Genomic DNA, 15,181 nt, shown 5'->3' on the forward strand with positions numbered 1-15,181 from the left:
TATTTCTCAATCTTTCTTTTCTTTCAAGATCAAATTTATAATTAGGAAAGGGCAGAAATTTTTTTTTATTGTTTTGTGTAAAGTGGAATGGAATTTTTACCCAATCGGCAACAATGTATACAACTATACATACATACGTCTCTGTAGTAGATATGTCTAAGCGTAAGCAGAATCTACATAATTGTAATACAGAGCTTTACAGATGATTCATAAAAGAAACGGCATCGTTTTTAATACAGACTGACATTATTCCGTAACAGAAAAACAGTTAATAACAAACGACCCACTGGTAATAAAAATTGAACCGGGTCGGATCCTAATTCTGCTCTAAAAATCTTCCCTGATCTCGAAAAACTCGGCACAACCTAAACCGTTTGTACCGGCTGTTTCAAACCGGGTTCATCAGCATCGTCGAGATGTCTCCTTCTTCCTACGCTCACGCTCACTCGAGAATGTTGTGTTTCAAACCGGGTCTGTATTCGGGTCGTAACCGACCCGAATTGCACAGCAACTTCGCTTCCGGTAGTCTTCTTCCACATCTTTAAGATCAAACGGCTTCGGAATTTATAGTTCACCATCTTCTCCTGTAAGTTTGATTCTTGTATTTGGGCAAAGATTCAAAAATAACTTGGTTCATAGTTTTAGTTTTTATCCAATATTTGTTATGCCTTTTCTAGCCAGAGAACTAACCGATTAGGTATTTTCAATTCAATTTTTGGTATTTAATATTCATTATTAAAACAAAAAATTTGATCACTTTGAAGTTTAAATTCATCAGTGAACGAATTTCATTTACCTGTGTGCATCACAATCGAAGATCATAACCATGTTAAGATCTATGAAGCAGGAAACAAAAAATGTTCTAATTAGTCTATGGTTTAACAACACTAAATCATTTTACTGACATTCTTTATCCAGTTCTTGCAACACGAACAAGGCTTATAGGTTTGGGTGATTAATGTATTATATAATGTTGCTTCTGCAGATTTTTCATTGAGATGTATCTGGTCTCCAGAATCCTTTTTGGGCACTTAATATTCCTTCTTGGTGCTTGGAGAAGGTTAGATGAACATCCCAGTGCAGTGACTTCAACATATTCTCAACTTCTCTTATCACATTGGACTCGTCACGAACTATTAGTTTACCTCCTGGTCTTACTATTCTATCCACTTCTGCCATTACTGGAGCAAGGTTGCACCTTGCAAAAGGATATAAAAAACAGATCTTTTTCAACTTCTTCAGATGAAAATTACCAAACAAAAGTGGAAATGACTTAAGGCTTTACCTTGCTTTCAACTTAGAGAAGAGATGATCTGCATGCAAGAGATCATAGCTCCGAGGGTATGTGCTAAAAGATTCACACCAGTCATGATAAATCCCGAACAAGCCTCTCTCGTAGATTATCGGTAGTGTATCTGGTGAATTTATGTTTACTACATTCATTACCCACACTTGCAGGTCCTTTAGAGCTGCTGCAAACCTGCATTTTGACATAGTTGGAACAAACAAAAGTTTAGTTTTGTTGATTGAACTGAATCTTTTTGTTTGATCTCTTTCAGTTTTTCTTTTTTAAGTTTTGATGCTTACCCTCCGTAGACAGCTCGCATATCCATTACATTCCTCACATTAGACCAGCTGATTCCAATTTCATTCATGTATACTTTGCTAACAACATGCTTCCAATGTTCGTAATCTGTAGTGAAATCTCTTGGAGCTGGTTTCCCATAGATCCCCATTTGAGAGCTGTTTAGCCAGTAAGGAGGTGTTTGTAGCCGACGGGGCCAGTTCACGGGCCACTTGCTCCCTCTCTCGACCACATTTGTTGGCACTTTAGGCATACATGCCTGTAGCGGTACATACCTGAAAATTTGCATTTCAAGTGTTGACTTTCTTCCTTCTATTAAAGCCTGAAGGTTTTTCTCGTTCCTTAACATGTAGTTTGTTTTTGCATACTGTGTGGAAAAAGGAATCATACCAGGCTGCATTTGCATCATCGTTATTTTTGCACATCGGAGGCTTGTTTTGCTTTCGTTTCTCATAGCATTCATTCGTGGCAGGTTTCTGGTAGATGGCAGCACCAATACCATTGAGTTTATCCTTGTTGATTGTCACAAGTTCCCAACACATGGATTTTGTCAACGCGGACATGGCTACATATAACTCAAAACATGTCAGCTTCAATGGAACAGAACTTAAAAGGAGAACACTTTAGTTCAAACCTTACCTTTCCAAATTTGAACATCTTCTTCGAGCTTCTGGTACACTGGTGTTGCTGACCAAACAAAATAACCTCCTGGCCGTAGCATCCGGTTAAGTTCCAGAAGAAGCATACCACCCTCAATGTGCCAAGGGACTCTGCATCGTGCGCAGTGGATAAGGTCAAACACTCTGCTCGGGAATGGCAGTCTCTTTGAGCCCATCACTGCAGAGATGGCTGGAATCTTCCTTTCAAGAGCAAACTGGACCTGAGCCTCGTGTTCATCTTTTGGTGCAAGAGACATGGCTATAACATCTCTTTCAAAGAGGAAACCGCCAAAGCTCGCAACTCCACATCCAACATCCAATACGACCCGAGTACGTTTACCCCACGCAATGTTTTTCAAAGACTGCTTATAGGAAACATAGCAGCATTAGATATCACTGAAATTTTGTCTTTATTTGGTGCAGTTTTTTTATAAATTCTTCACCTGCTGAAGGAAATCGATATAATGGAGAGCTCCATGGATGAACTGTGTTCCACCACCAGGAAATGTCAAGAATTCGCCAGTGACTTTCACCCAGTTCTGATGTCCTTTCACCTCTGCTAGCTTTGTGTGTGGGACGTTGTGGTACCATATCTACTAGATCACATGTTAGTCAACTTTTATCCTATTTCAGATCATTTCACCTGAACATAAACTTATTTGGATTGAATATTTTTACCTTATCCCTGCTTTCTGGCCACTTGATGGACTCCTTATAGCCTTCTGGGAGGGAAACGAGACACGTTGGTGGGTCTTCTGGGCAATGTCTCTCTCTATGCTCAAAATGTCTTCTACTTGTTAGTTTCCGTATAGCTTCTTCGTTGTCTAGGCATGGTATATAATCAGGACCTGCAGTTGCATTGCACAACACCCATGTCTTCCCACCCATTATACTATCTGCATTGTTTGATTCAGATGTTTGTCTTTGTTTCTCGTCCTTAGATTCTGTTGCTTGACTCTTCCATGATTTCTGTGATTCTGCAGATTCTTTCGGTATTCCAGAGCCAAACCCACCCGCTTCTGAACCCTCTTGTCTTTTCTCATCTTTCTTCTCTTCTTGTTGCTCCACATTTTCGTCCTTTGTTGTCATGCTATGTTCTTCTTTGCTTCCGCTTTCGTCCTCCGTTGTGTTATGTTCGTCTTGTTGTCCGTTCTCATCCTTCATGCTCTTCTGATCCTTCCCGTTTTCTTCAATATTCTCCTCGTTCTGTTGTCCGGTTTCCTCCTTTCCTGAATGTTGATCTTCTTGTTGTTGCTGTCCGTTTGCTTCATTCTTTGAGTTCTCTGATGTGTCGCTTTGCCCCACTTCCATAGGTTGTTCTTCTTTGGTCGCATCTGTGAATGTCACATCGGCATTAGAATCCTGATCTTGCCCTTGTTTCTTTCCTTGTTCCACATCCTGCGATTCCTTTCCTTGTCCTTGCTCTTGCTGCTCTTGTGTTCCTTTGGAGTTGCCTGATTGAGTCCCAGCGTCCTCGTCTCGCTGTTTCTTCTGTTCTTTCTCAAACTCCTTGACCACTTGTTTCATCTGACCTTCACCATTCTCTTGCACAGCCTTGTTCTCCTTGTCGTTGTCTTTCTCCTTTTCCTCGGGAAACTTTTCATTGTTCTGTTGGATTTCTTGTTTCTGAGTCTCCTTTTGACTCTGTTTTCCTCCTTCTCCTGCCTCGGGAAACTTCTTGGCCTGGCTCGTCTTGTCACTCTTCTCTATTGCTGACTTCTGTTGTTCGTCTTCGGACTTTACGGCATCGTCTGGAAGCTTTCCCGGATTGTCCTCAAATGCTGGTTGGTCATCAGACTCCGGTTTTGTTGGTTCGGGTTCATCGTTACCGTTTGAAGAGGCAGACACCACATCACTCCTCTCTGTCTCTGCAATGGCTGTCCGAGTGGAGGCTCCTGTGATCTGTGGTGGAATAACGGAGTTGGAAGAAAGCATCCACACACCAATGACACATAGAGCTACAAAGATGACCATTGTTATGGTCGACGCATACGACGTCGTGGAAGAGCGTTTGTTTCCACGTCCTTTTCCAAATGCCATCTTTCCGGTCTTACTGTAATGTTTGTTGGGGGGAGAAAGAAAGAAGAAAAGAGAGAGATTGGAACTGAGAAAGAAAGAAAGAAAAAAAATGAAGGAGAAAAATGGGAGTTGAAGGAAGTAAAAATAGAAGAAAAAGAAGAGAAAGAGAGGTTGTGAAGAGAGAAGACTGAATCAAAGATCCAATAGAGTCGGACATGGGACTTTCAATTTCGTGTCTCTAAATTTAGTTTTTATGGTCTTTTGTGTCTCATGTTTTGTCCATGCAAAAAACTAAAAACCATGTTAACGCGACGTTAAATGTAACGCCTAATCAAGGAAATATTAAACATGACAAGATTCTTCTTTTGCTTTGTATTAATTGATTCTAAGAATGTTTAACTTAAGTTTTGGTTTCACTTTACTATGTAGAGTAACGACTAACGACATAGGTTATATGATTTTGGTTTCACTTTGCGTTCTTTTTTTTTGCTTACGAATATATTTTTGGTTGTTTATTTTGTTGTTAATTATGGTCAAAATATTTAAATTATATCCTTTTTAGGCACACAAAGAAGTGCTTGTCTGAAAATTCTGTTTTGTGCGATTTTGAAATCAGTTTTTTTTTTTTTTGTAAAATCAAACGATTTCAACCGAAATAAGATTTAGATTGTTTTCTTTCTTTTGGTATTGGAATAAATATGATCTATTTGTTTGAGTCAAGCATGCAAAATGAATTATATGAAATCATGGACGAAAATGTTTTAATTACATACAAGTGTTATGTTATCCTCCGGATTTAAACTAGCTCGCTCTGCTCTTGGAATTTGGGCTATGTTCTTGTGAGGCTCGTATGGGTTGTGCTTAGCTTCTAAATTTTGCATTGTTTAGTATAGGGTTATTGTAACGTGTAAGATAGCTTAAGAATTAGAGAAATAGAAAAGAATGGTACGAGAATCAGAGTGTGTCGTCGTCTCTCATTCTTCTTCTTCTCGCAAAATTTCTCTTTGTATCCTGTGCAGTTCCAATTCAGCAATTATGGTGGTTAGTTCCGGTTATGGTGGATACCGTCAAGATTTATGCTACCGTGACTTAGAAACTTCGTTATACCATATGTTTTTCTTGCTTTCTTAATGTTTTTTTTTTAAAATACATAGTTCAATTCCGTGAGTGTTTGTGAGTTAATCAACGAGTGTTCAAGATCGATTGCATAACAGGAACACCAACACCCGCTTAATGCATTGCTTTTAAATACCTTCTCCATTTTAATCATTTTCTCACAAATCTAAATGGTTTTGTTCAAAGTTGGTTTTGTGGTACTAATAAAAATTTACGTAATTCAAATGTCGACGTCAAGAGGGAACATAACTCAAGTGTCAATTCAAATCTATGTTTTGTATCTTTCTTAAAATTTACATATATGATGAAAACATTGTATACTTGTGGATCTATTAAAAAATATATAATTTGTTGGATAAGAGAAAGGATGTGATACGGCAGAGAGTAAAAGTCGGAACGAGTCGGTCGATTGGACCGCAGCACTATTTTTGAATGGACCAAATCGATTGATTGTATAATAATATTGTCACGCAATCCAAATTGCGTCGAGGGATTTAGCATTTACCAAATCCACAATTCCCACAAAACAGTATCGGATGGTTTTCGATTATTGACAAATTAAAAGGAATTATATCATAGACTCATAGTTATGACCTCCAACACTCCAGAACATCTGCCAAGCATTCCAAAATTGTTATTACTTGTTCAAATTTTTTCTTAGATTTCATGATATTATGATTTAATTTGTGAGACCATAAATTACATAAAATGAAGAGAAGAAGGGCTTTTTTGTGTTTAAAGTTTTAAATGAGCCAAACCGTATTAATTGATGAAAAAGATGGGAATGAAGAGTAAATATGAACCTGTAGCCAAACATATTAATCTGAAATTGATGGCACTGCATATCTACATTCCCAATTCTAATATTGCTTACACATCAAACATGAGAATCTGCAAAACATCCCTCTCTCTCTCACTCTATATATACATATTCATATATATGTCATATGTGTATATATATTGTGTGTGTATGACTTAGTGTGTAGGAGTGTAAACATACATTACCGATATATACACGCAATACATAATAATTATTTTTTATTTTTTCGTCACGCAATACATAAGTTTTATGTATTATGTTAGATGATATGCATGTACGTAAGCTTTTACATGAACTTGTGTGCGTGACTGTGTGTATGGACAATAACGTATTAACGTAAATACTCCTTAATATGATTAATGATCATTATTTTTCCTTCACCCTCAAGTCTCGACTGATAATGCTTGAACTAATCATGCAAACGGAAATGGTACTCGATCGATCTTTCGTTCAAAATGAGTATGGGTATTTTTTAGCATACGAAAAAAGTAAGTATACTTTCCAGTTTTCATGCAACATAAGAAAAGCCATTACTATATTTTATTACTTTATTAATGTTAATTAAAAACGGATACAATATGTTCTTATCAAAAATTACGTTCAGATCATTAAACAGCGCTTTTTGAAACAAAAATATTTTAGTATTTTTCAACTCCACGCATTACATGTGAAAGAAAAAAAAACCTAATTGTAGAATTAAACTTTTAGTAATCAAAGGACTAATGGAGGGGATGGAGGATTAACTGATTGGGTTAAACAACGTACATTGTAGAACGCACCCTCATGTCACATCTATTCATGTCGCTCTTGTAACATAAATATATACTCATCTAGTCATCTTCTCTGATTCAATCACATGTCAATTATGGTATGAAACAATTACTAGTAGTAAACATAAATACAGAAGAAAAAAAAATCATTAAATGCATGGGATGGGCAGACCAAAGTCGCCGTAACTGAAACCATGGTCGAAGAAATTAAATTGTATATAATATAGGTAACACATGTAATGAATCTTTTTCTATTGGTTAGAAGAAGACAGAAAAGGTTGATATAAAGATGAAAAACATTATCTCCGGATTCTAAGGTTACGTGTTACACAAACAAGAAACAGACACATTAATGAAACAAAGCTTCAGACAACAAGAGCTATATTGTGCTCCTGACATTTAAATAATACACAACCCTATCCTCACAAAATCATTATAATAAGAAGTTGATATTATTTGAATTAAAAATCTCCCTTTAAAACCCTAAAATTGCAACAACTTTGAGTGACCAGAAGAAGCATAAACAGATCCACTTTCCTCCTAATTTCTCCCCACTTCTGCAAACTTATATAACATGATCCAACAATTAACGGTTTTAAAAACCCTAATTCTATTCTAAGGATATTCAAATGAGTTATGTTGCTTTATGTCAGATTGATCATGATCTTGGGTTGGGAAAGAATTGTGTACCGGCCATGAAAGTGTTGATCGGAGTTGGATAAAGAGCGTTAGGATCAATATAAGTTGCAGCAGCTGCGGAAGAGCTTCCAATACCACCGGCGTTTGGAGTGGAGGAAGAGGCGGTTGCAACCGTGACAGATCCTGCTGTTATGAGATTCAGCTGCTGAGCTCCGCCACCACCACCAGCGGAGGAGCTCTCACCGGCGGCGATAACGTTGTAGCCGCCACTGCCACTACTTCCAGCACCGTGGTCGTAGAGAATGCCTTTAAAAATGTGACCACCGATGCTTACGGCTGTTTGGTAAGCAAACTCTTCTTCTCCGTCTTCCACTGAGCTCACTCGCACGCATCTAAACACTGCCGGTGAACTCACCTCCGCCGGGAAATTCCCAACCTCTAACCCTAGATTTAATGAAAAAAAAAAGTAACAATTTTTACAAAAGAAAATCGCATTTTTTTGACTAGAGAATAAAACATAAATATTGATTTCTTTATTCCCTTCCAAAATTCAGGTTATGGAAAAAGGAGGAGGAGCAGGGAATTAGAGAAAGAACACAGATTTCAAGATTGATGAGTACAGCTTGTGCCTGTCAATCTATTAGTCAGTGTTTACTCCAACACAGTATTCTCACAGTTAAATCACAAATTACTTATTTTAGAAAAAAATGATCAGCAAAATAGGGTTGCATTTCATTTTTTTCCACGACAGAATAATAAAGAAATATAAATCTATATATTTACATTACAATGATGTATATTTATAATACCTGAAGCGTTGTGGTGAGTAGGTACGCGAGTACAGACAAGAGACGAAGAAGTTGCCGGCAAATTCTCCCGTTGGCGTTTCGGGACGCTTTGATCACCTCGTGACAAGTGCGTTTGCGGCTGAACCGTGGCTAGTTGCTGTTGTCTCTCACGGCGTTTGGCAGCAGGAACCCACGTGCTTCTCACGTGAGTAGGACACTCGAAGCCACGGCTCTTGCAACAAGTTCGACACCTCATGTGAGCACAATCTTTCTTGGCCTGATTACCACAGTCTTGACAGCTCACACCGTTTCCTCCTCCACCGCCGCTGCCGCCACTCCGCATCATCATCAGCGCCGCGGCTCTTCCGGCGCCGGCGTTTGAAGTTTCTCCGGAGATATCGAATTGGCTATGGTTGCTTGGTCCGACGCCTAAACCAGCGGCTGAGGAGTAAAGATCCAACCTTTGCTGATGTTGTTGATGCTGGAACATGATTTCTTGATTGTTGTGGTTTTGCCATAGCTCAAGTGTGCCTAAAGCAGCGTTTGAGGAGGAAGGAGCGTTTGCGTTTGCGTTTGCGTTGACGTTAGGGTTTCTGTACCAGAGCCAAGACTCTGACACAGGCGGAGGAGGATTCGTGTTGGTCCGGTGTTCTTCTTGGCTGTTTCCTCCGCCTCCTCCTCCGCCTCCTCCTCCGCCGTCTAGCGAGAAAAACCCCGCCATTCACCGGCACAAGTTCCACCACCCATATATACTACAACTCTCCTCCAATCAGCTTTTCAAGAAAAATGAAAAGAAAAATCCAAAATCAAAGATCTTTTTGCTTTTTAGTTCTACTCTATGTAATTTCTCGCTCTAGATCTTTGAGACTAGTGAGGAGGAAGAGGATTACTAGGGTTTAGGGAGAATTCATTCTCTGGGTTTGTAGTGTATTGAATTGAAGTTGGAGTAGCTTTTAAGGGTCTGGTAAAGGCAAAGCTCGTTTGTCGGTACGAGAGAGAGAGAGAGAGAGAGAGAGAGAGTATTTAAGTAAGACACAGAGAGAAAAAGAGGAAGAAGAAGAAGAAGAAGAAGAGAGATCAGAGAGGTTTCATTGCCTTTCTCGCGCTCTGCAACGCCGCCATAACCTTAATAATCTCTCTCTCTCTCTCTCTCTCCCCTCTGCTCCTCTAATTTAATTCTCTGTCTCCTCCTTTCTCTCTCTCATCTTGTTCTTTGTTTGTTTCTTCATCTTTTCCAGGTTTTGCAAAATGTACTTTTTTCTGTTTTTTTTTTTTCGTTGAACAATATTAACGACACTTCTCTCTACCAAATGGCCACTAGAACATCTTTCATCGTTAATATTTTCTTAATTGGAAATCGGACGGTAAATATGTTGGCACGTTGGCATAATTGTGGGAATTTCCTTCTTTGTCCTTTCTTCCGGGAAACCCGCTACTTCTTTCCCTTTTCTCTTACAATTTTTAATTATTGAAATATTTTCTTACAACTGATTTATGTTTTCAGGGTATATAACTAATTATCCATCCTCTAAAAGGAATAAATAAATTAATAATACTAATACTGATGCATTACGGTATCAAAATTCTATTTTTGATTATCCTAAGATAGTTCTATATTTTGGGACCTATTAATTAGACCTCCTAATCATCATCTAGAACTGATGACAAAACCTTGTCAAAAGTCCATAGGTCTATTCAATCTTTTTTTTTGGTATATGTGAGGTTATTTGTAAATATCAAAGCCCCCACAAGTAAAATGAAGGTCGTTTGGTGTTTTTTGTTTGTTTTTAAAGACGTTAAATCAAGGTTTCGAAAATCTTCAGCAAACAGATAAACATGTGGATTAAATAAGTCACTAATGCAAAAAGAAACTGCAAGGGCTGCCAATTATCAGCATTGATTATTATTATTATATGTTCCAATTATCTCCTTAGCCCATAATCTTTTTAAAATATCAATTTTGTGCAGATTGGATTGCACCTGTGGCTTAAATTTATAGTGTCTAAAGTTTGTAGCTGGAAAGCAGATGCTTTTGTCCATGTTTCCGAGGAAACAAAATTACTATGATATACACTTTTATGTGTGTATATATGCTAATATAGAAAATAAAAAACCCACGTAAACACTCACCCTCTCTTGTAGAGACAAACGTACGATTCTATTGAGGTGCCCTATGTTGTGCATTATCTTTGTATAAATATTAATGTTTAATACGATAATATGCAGACAAACACACACCTCTATGCCCGTGCCGTGAGCACCATGGATCCTAATTAATTAATCCTTATAATTATCGTTATTCATCCCTTGAATTGCCTGAGAATAACGGCACGAAAAATCATGCCGCGATAAAATTAAGATCTAGAGACATACGAATGTATGAGTGTCATGTAAACAAAAAGTTTAAGGCATAAAATAAAAGTAAATTAAAGATGTGGACATTTACAAGGATTTTTTTGCCATAAGAGTGGAGAGAGTTGACTTAGTGGGAGGGGGTAAATTAGACATTTCAAAATATTAGATTCAAAACTGGTAATTGTGCGAATAGTTTGACACAGGCTAAAAGCACCGCCTCGCCGCCCTACGCTTCCGTACCGTTCCTTGATTTATTAAGTTTTCTCAATAATTTTAGCTAATAATCGATCGATTTTATTGTCTTACAACTTTCTAACAAGGGAACAATCGTTATTCATTGTTTGACTTTGTATCAAAATATTCGACTAAAAGATTAGTAGAGGAGATCAATTAATTCGAGGGGGTGTGATGGATACATTACAATCGAGACAATGACATTTTTTTTTATCTCCCGAATTATTTTCTTTATTTGCTACATTACAAATCTATTATTAAACATCATTTCCGAAAATAATAGTAAGCAACACATTAAATAATTAACGGACGAAATAATTTTTTGATTGATCGATATTTTGGAAAAGATGGATGGAACCTATCGAGGAGCGGCCTATGAATCTGTTGAGGATTTGGACTTAAATAAGAAACTTAAGATGTTATCAAAACATATGTATTATACATTTTTTAGTATGAAAATATCATGCATGCCAACATTGCACGTACGTATGTATATTTTTTTTTATAAAAAAAAAACTTGTATGTAGAGGTAGTAGTGTGTAGAACAAAGAATTAGGTGGAATTTAGCCTAAGGGAAAGAGATGATAAGACTTTCGTGGCCTCTCTATACACGCGTTTTCAGTCCAACCATTTTCTTTTTCATTTTTCTCACTAACATTCTCTTCTTATTTTAATTCATTATTTATAGTTATAGAACAAAATGCTTATCACTCAGTTCTCCAGGCTTTTTCTCTTAATTAATACTCAAAATCTGATAAAAGTTTTTGTTCTCTCTAATTAATTTAAAATGCATGGTTTTCCTCTGAATAAAAATGTTGTTATTTTTTATATAGAAACAAAAGAACCAATGGATGTGATATACGTATTTACCATATTATACGTCTACAACAACCAAACTTAATGAAAATTACGGTGTAATTTTAAACCCTGCTAGTAAATTCTACAAATGAATATTTCATCTACTGTACCATTATAATTTGGTTGCATTTTCCTAGTTTTTTTATACATGATGATTTAAATAAATGTCTATTTTCTTTAATAGATAGAAAATTAGTGAGATGGATAAATACACATTAGACATTTTATTATACGTATGTAAATAAATCTCAAACCAGTGCTAAAATGAGAGAAATGAAATAATATTATTACTAGTATCTTTTTGTCAAACTATAATAATTAGACTATATTTATATCAATAAAAAAATCAAATGATACTTACATTTTAATAGAGAAGAATGGGAATCAGAGTTGACGTGGAGGAGAAAAAGAGAGGGAGTGAATGATAAGAAGAGTGAGTCCCCAAAAAAAAGGTAGAAGCCGCAGAGTCTTGTCTCTTCTCGAGCCCTGTGTTGTGTTAACTTGTCTACCTCTATTTTCTTTTCTTTTTATTTCATAATTTCCTAATTAAATTCTCACAATTATATGTATGTACATTATACGTATAACATACGTATTATATACGTATACCATACGATGAGATTCATAATACGACGTAGAAACTATCCAAGAGACTTTAACCTACGATTGACCATTATGCTTCTACTCCCGATAATTAGTTTTACTGTTAGTCTGTTAACTGTGTGATCTTGAATATTTAGGGTTTTTTTTTCTGAGGAGTGAGGATATATAACAAACGTATTCCCTATTCAAACAATGATTTGTTGTAACCAAAATACCAGCATATTTGTAGATAACAGTTAATATAATAATGTACTATCATTATTATTTTGTGTGAAGCATTTATTTAAGTGTAGAGAGACGTTTTGGAGTATAGTGTTTGGTGGCTTCTCATCACTGCTACTTAACAGATCTTTCTTACAGAGACAGGGAGAGAACAGTGTTTCTACAATGAGCCATGCTTTCACTGTCAAATCATTCATTGCTCCCTCATATCCATTTTCTACTCCTTTTCTAAAATATTAAAATTTCATTCTTTTACAAAATCCAAAGAAGTAAAAGAAGAAAAAGATTAGGTGGGTTACTTTTATATACTATTTTGTTTCCAAGGCAAAAGCCAATATAAATGAGCTTTTAGTTTCTTACATTCTCTTTGGTGCAAGAGTAGTTATTGTAGGGAGGAGAGAGAGAAGAAGAAGAATGTAAAGTTGCAAACTTGGTTTAGTTTCGGTTATGTTCTGTTCTTGCGTCTTCTCTCTCTCGCTTTCCTTTCAATTCCATATCTAATCAGAAGCTGAAACTTCTTCACATGGATTGTGTTTACATTTGGGCCCCACTTTACTTTCACTTCGTATATACATACATTTCATTTATAGACATGTATCTCTATGTACAATACTGTATTTTTTTCTTTCATTTTTACGAAATAAAAAGTATACAACCAATATATAGAGTTCTTGTGGGTCCCGAAGGTTTGAGATTATGGCGTCTTACCATGTCATGCACATGCATACACGTATACTCTCGTTATATATGCTTTGTCATTTGATTTTACGTTTCATGATCAGCTTCTCTCTAAGACTTTAACCAATAACCAATTCATTAGCTTGTTATCGGTCTAAGGTATCGTGGATTTTTCAACTCGCATTACTAGACCCAATTTATTAACTTCCACCAATTAAAGTCACTGTACATCTGATTGGTACTAAGTTACTAACACTTCAACATTATTAAAAAAAAAAAACATATGCAAAATGGCTGAATTTTCGTGAACTGACATAACTCTTTTTATATTATTACCTCTTTTGAAATACTAGAATGGCTATATGTAAATTGCGATTTTGAAACTTTATGAATTGTAAATATAATGTATGGAATCATAACGTAATATTCATTTTGTGATTTCGATGCATACTAATCACTGAACTTATATAATAATTCATATATCTAATAGTTGATCGATGACATGTCAAACATATGTGAATATAAACACTTTTCTGTGCCAACATATCACAAATACATTATATCCAATTTAAATATTAGTAAGACAGTAAATGATAGTTAGAATATGTGTCTTGATCAATGTACACCGTTTTTTTTAAACGATCAAAGTAGCATAACGAATATAGATCATATCCTATTATATATAGTCATGATTGAAATTGAAACACAGATTTGCTTATTTGACTATGTATTTGTAGAGCATTTACGGCTGTTTGTTTGCATCTTGTTGTTTAGGTATCTCGAGGATGGGTACATGTTGTACACATCTACACGCTTAATAGTGATGGTTACTCGTCTAGACTAGAAAAGACCGAGCCAAACCAAACGAAATCAATTTGGTCAACAAATTTAAACCAACCGGTAAGATCGACCTGAAGGGGCTGGACCATAGAATGTAGAAAAAGTTGGCAAAAGTTGATCGGATCAGTCTGATCTACGGTGGCTGATAACTTGATAACAAGTCCCCACACTATAAACCAAAGGTGTGGATGAAAGTTGAAAAAACACACATAGAGGCTGCATAAAAGGACCACTAATTTTCTTCATTATTCTATTATTGTACATTCTAAGGAAATTCCAAAACCCTAGCAAAATAATTTATTAGGGCATATATATATAAATCAAACACATACATCTATTTATATAAATGTTTCCCTGACACAAAATCTACGATTAATTTCTTCTTCAGCTAGATTTTATATTACGCCGTATACTATTGTTTTTACAATACACATGCTGACATGCAGACAAACGTTTTTGTAAATAGAGATTTGTCAAATTAATAAGTTTTAGGAGTGTGTCGTTGATTTCAATAACTCTCCATCTATATGACAATTGAGTTTTGTTTTTCCCTCGACAATTTTTTGTTTTTGATTTTGTTTTTATCTCGACAATATTGGGGTTTAATTTAGGAAAACATAAGAAAGTTCATAAATGAACGAAGGGATAAAAAAGGGCCAAAAAGGAGAATGGAAATAGAGTAGTGCCCAACTGCCCATATTAAGTGATCTCGTGAACCTCTTTGCATGCTTTTATTAGAAATATGCTTTTTCCGTCACCTTCTACATTCCTCATTAAGTCTATGTATTTGCATTCCCATTCTTTCATAACTAATGGGTCTAATGTAAATCTATAACAATATAAATATAGATATCCAAATCATGAGATGTTTGCCTTTTACCAAAAGAAAGAGACTAGCACAAGAGATATACGAATTTACACTTAAACTTGGGTTTGAATAAAGTATATGACACATGGTTTTTCTTTTTTAACTTTAAACAAATCTTGTACATATA

The 15,181-nt window shown here is 36.0% G+C and overlaps 2 protein-coding genes and 1 long non-coding RNA gene across 5 annotated transcripts; 1 reads left to right on the forward strand and 2 right to left on the reverse strand.

Annotated features, from left to right (window-relative positions):
- The first annotated feature begins 467 nt into the window (after window positions 1-467).
- LOC112087873 lies at window positions 468-3,127 on the forward strand. 3 transcript variants are annotated; one of them, XR_002900284.1, is made up of 6 exons: window positions 468-586; window positions 986-1,060; window positions 1,243-1,341; window positions 1,700-1,852; window positions 2,058-2,574; window positions 2,668-3,127. It is a non-coding gene; the product is annotated as an uncharacterized LOC112087873 (long non-coding RNA). The 3 variants fall into 3 exon arrangements; XR_002900282.1 differs by having other exon boundaries at window positions 986-1,406; XR_002900283.1 differs by having other exon boundaries at window positions 986-1,341.
- LOC18021133 (probable methyltransferase PMT27) lies at window positions 991-4,605 on the reverse strand. Its single transcript, XM_006403894.2, has 7 exons — window positions 2,923-4,605; window positions 2,688-2,837; window positions 2,225-2,606; window positions 1,976-2,150; window positions 1,588-1,860; window positions 1,286-1,480; window positions 991-1,198 (listed from the first exon to the last, which is right to left on the reverse strand). Exons 1-7 carry the CDS (start codon window positions 4,282-4,284, stop codon window positions 991-993), a joined length of 2,745 nt encoding a protein of 914 aa, XP_006403957.1. The 5' UTR covers window positions 4,285-4,605.
- A 2,674-nt stretch (window positions 4,606-7,279) lies between these two features.
- On the reverse strand, window positions 7,280-9,594 carry LOC18021134 (protein SHI RELATED SEQUENCE 1). The gene is made up of 3 exons (XM_006403895.2): window positions 8,418-9,594; window positions 7,660-8,052; window positions 7,280-7,533 (listed from the first exon to the last, which is right to left on the reverse strand). Exons 1-3 carry the CDS (start codon window positions 9,115-9,117, stop codon window positions 7,445-7,447), a joined length of 1,182 nt encoding a protein of 393 aa, XP_006403958.2. The 5' UTR covers window positions 9,118-9,594; the 3' UTR covers window positions 7,280-7,444.
- Between the last annotated feature and the right edge of the window lie 5,587 nt (window positions 9,595-15,181).

Source organism: Eutrema salsugineum, unplaced genomic scaffold, assembly GCF_000478725.1.
Source record: "Eutrema salsugineum unplaced genomic scaffold, Eutsalg1_0 scaffold_16, whole genome shotgun sequence".
NCBI classification, from domain to species: Eukaryota; Viridiplantae; Streptophyta; class Magnoliopsida; order Brassicales; family Brassicaceae; genus Eutrema; species Eutrema salsugineum.

Bases quoted from the DNA above. Each gene is read 5' to 3' on its own strand.
- LOC18021133 (XM_006403894.2), bottom strand. From the start codon at position 4,284: ATGGCATTTGGAAAAGGACGTGGAAACAAACGCTCTTCCACGACGTCG. The intron at 1,861-1,975 runs GTATGATTCCTT...GCAAATTTTCAG, and splicing joins GATGATGCAAATGCAGCCTG to GTATGTACCGCTACAGGCAT. The intron at 1,481-1,587 runs GTAAGCATCAAA...GTCAAAATGCAG, and splicing joins ATGCGAGCTGTCTACGGAGG to GTTTGCAGCAGCTCTAAAGG.
- LOC18021134 (XM_006403895.2), bottom strand. From the start codon at position 9,117: ATGGCGGGGTTTTTCTCGCTAGACGGCGGAGGAGGAGGCGGAGGAGGA. The intron at 8,053-8,417 runs GTATTATAAATA...CATTAAATCTAG, and splicing joins TACTCACCACAACGCTTCAG to GGTTAGAGGTTGGGAATTTC. The intron at 7,534-7,659 runs GTACACAATTCT...ATGTTATATAAG, and splicing joins GATCAACACTTTCATGGCCG to TTTGCAGAAGTGGGGAGAAA.